The 3,214-nt window shown below is 44.2% G+C and overlaps 1 protein-coding gene across 1 annotated transcript in view; it reads left to right on the top strand.

Annotated features, from left to right (window-relative positions):
- Nucleotides 1-3,214, top strand: part of LOC102039932 (protein-glutamine gamma-glutamyltransferase 6-like) — a 14,404-nt gene that overhangs the window by 3,862 nt on the left and 7,328 nt on the right. Inside the window, exon 4 of the mRNA XM_005422214.1 lies at nucleotides 185-424. Within this exon, the coding sequence (XP_005422271.1) occupies nucleotides 185-424 (240 nt within the window). The remainder of the gene's footprint in view (nucleotides 1-184; nucleotides 425-3,214) is intronic.

The raw sequence follows: 3,214 nt of genomic DNA, 5'->3' as shown, positions 1-3,214 counted from the left end.
TAGTATAGTTTTAATATATCATTTTCTTTTAATATAATATATATCATAAAATAATAAATCAGCCTTCTGAAACATGGAGTCAAGATTCTCATCTCTTCCCTCGTCCTGGCACCCCTGCAAACACCACCACAAATATTGAAACCACGCTCTGGGATGGAAACCAATGACTCCTTCTCTCTGGCAGGGCCATCCCCCTCGGAGCCCCATCGCACCAGGGCAGCATTTGGCCTCTCTGAGGCGGGGGGCAGTGGCTGGAGTGCTGCCCAGGGACCCAGTGACTCTGCAGCCATGAGCTTCACCATTTCCAGCCCAGCCAATGCCGTCATCGGGCGGTACAACCTCACCCTCCGCGTCACCGCAGGCAACAAGATCTTCTCCAGATACCTGGGCCAGTTTGTGCTACTCTTCAACCCCTGGTGCCCAGGTAGGTGCCAATGCCTTTGCTCTTGAGCACAGCTGACCTTGTTGCTTTCCTGCCTGCACAGAGCTGCTCCCTCAGGCTGCCTCTCTTTGGGTCACCAGAGGCTGCAATCGCTCGTGCTCAGAATTCTGGTTTCACTGCATTAAAAAGCTGCTGCCACTCCCTTTGTACCCTAACACAACGTGCTATATGGGATTGTATCACAGACTGTTTCACTGCTGCCACCCCCTTTGTACCCTAACACAATGTGCTATATGGGATTGTATCACAGGCTGTTTCACTGCTGCCACCCCCTTTGTACCCTAACACAACATGCTATATGGGGCTGTATCACAGGCTCTTCAGAACTGAGCAGATCGCTTTTTCTGGAGACAAGGGCTTCTCTGGGCAAATTCTTCCAGTGCATCACTGCCCTCTGCTAAAGAATTTCTTCCCACAGCTGATCTGAATCTCTCCCCTTTTAGGTTATAACAGCTCCCCCTTGTCCCAGCACTCTCAGCCCATGTAAAGCATTGCTCTCCCTCCTTTTTATAAGCCCTTTAGGCGCTGGAAGGCCCCAGTGAGCTCTTCCTGGGGCCTTCCTTTCCCCAGGATGAACACCCCCATCTCTCCCAGCCTGGCTCCAGAGCAGAGGGCTCCAGACCTCAGAGCAGCTCTGTGGCCTCCTCTGGAGGCTCTAACAGCTCCACATCTTTGTCGTGCTGAGAAGCCCAGAACTGGATGCAGTGTCCCAGGTGGTGTCTCACAAAGTCAAGGAGGAGAATCCCCTCCCTCAGCCTGCTGCCCACCCCTCTGTTGGTGCAGCCCAGGATGTGGTTGGCATTCTGGGCTACAAGCACACCCTGCTGGCTCCTGTCTAATTCCCGTGTTTTTCTTTCGGGTTGAAAATGGACATCTCTTGTTGCTCCAGCTTTTCTTTTCTGCATTTCTCCTGCAAAATGTTGAGGCTGCAAATTTCTAACCTCGTATTTTGCAACTATGCAACAGTCTAGAAACCTGGATTAGCCTGACAGCATGACACCCTGGTGTTAAGAGAGCTCTTAGCCATCCCAGTGAGCAAACAGCTTATAAGAGAAAAGTAGCCACAATCATCCACTATTTTTTTCCGTGACCATATGTTAGTCAAGAGCCACTAAGAAATGCGTCAATAGCCAAGATGAAAAAAGCTGCTAATTAGCTCAGCAAGTCCTGGAAGACAGAAATAATTATACAAATATGTTCAGGAGATTCAGACCATCTCTGCAAAGTCCTGAGGGGGAAAAAAAACTCCCAAGAAACCTCTGAAAAATAATTTGTGTGTGAGTTGTAATTGATGGAAACCACACTGCAGGGACAGCAATATGTGACAGCTCCTGAGCTGGAACACCAGCATGGCTGTGGTACACAAGAGACCAAACTCTTCTCAGATGAAAACAGACAAATTAAGCTGTGCCCATTACAATTTTAAACTAATGATTTTGTGGAAGAGTCCTCCAGATTTACCAGATGATGCATTGGCTACTGACAGATAAAAGGGAGTACCCTTAATGCTGAATGAAGGATGCTGCTGAATAAGTTCTGCAGAGTGCAATAGCTCCCTGATCCTGAAAAACAGGAGCAGATTCAGTTTGAGGGTATGTTACCACTATTGTAAGCATCATAGCAGAAGAGAAATGGGAAATTTATTTTCTTGGCAAAGGATAAATGGCAAATCTGGTCTGTAGATAATGTTCCAGGTGGGAGATTAGTCCTTAAGCTGAGGAATACAGAAATTAATTCATTAACTGTAATATCAATAAAAACTACTTACAAGAAAACAGTCAGGACTAGAGATGAAAGAAAAAATATGGGATTGGAGCAAAGCTACTAGAGAGTGGATCCTTAAGTGTCATCTGAAAAACCACTCAGATGAAGTTCATCACTGACTTTGGCACAGTGACATTAAACAGCATTGTCCATGACCAGATGGGCTGGGACAACACACAGAAATAACTGGCTGACCTTAGAGAGTGGAGAAGGTGAGAAGAAATAAGATATTATAATAGGAAATAAAAGACCACACCTCTAGGGAGAAATAACAATGATTTCAGTGACAGACTTATCACCTGGAAATCATGAAGAATGTGAAAGCCCTTGTTAATCAAAGAACAAAAAAGTGAACACATTTCAACAAAGTGAAATGGCCCTGAAAAGGGAAAATGCAATCTTAAGCTGTATAAGAGAAAATAGTTATACAGATTTAAATGTTAATGCCATTGGATGAGATGACAGGAATTAAACCATGTTCAGTGAAGGGTTACTAGGATAAATTAATACATGAAAAGTCTTCTGGACCAAAAAAAAAATCTAGTTTAGTAAGCTATAAAGGTTTATTGAGAGCACATAAACCTTAGGAAAAAAATGTTCTTCAAGTGATTATACAAGGACATTTACATTGCTCAGAATAATTAAATCACAGGGCTAGAAGGATCTTAGAAAGTCATCTAGTCCCACACCAGGGCTCTAAGAGAGGTTCAGTTCAGCACTTAGGTCATTCCTGAGAGGTCTTGAATTCCTTCTCAATGACCAGCCATTAGGGAAGCTCCAGCACCTCCGCTGGCAATTCCCCCCAATAAAGCATAATCTTTCTATTAGATCTCTATCCTATTAACTAACCAAATCTTTCTTGCTTTGACATCAGTATATAATTTCTCATCTTACGTATGATAGACACCAAGAATAATTTTTATTTCCCCCTGCACCATCCTCTTCACAAGAATTTCTGGAATTAATTACAAAGCTTGCCCCATTCCTTGCCCCCATTTATTTCCTACC

This window comes from Geospiza fortis, unplaced genomic scaffold (assembly GCF_000277835.1).
Source record: "Geospiza fortis unplaced genomic scaffold, GeoFor_1.0 scaffold188, whole genome shotgun sequence".
In the NCBI taxonomy this organism is placed as follows: domain Eukaryota; kingdom Metazoa; phylum Chordata; class Aves; order Passeriformes; family Thraupidae; genus Geospiza; species Geospiza fortis.
The sequence above is the reverse complement of the archived record's forward strand: the minus strand, read 5'-3'. Positions and strand labels throughout refer to the sequence as shown.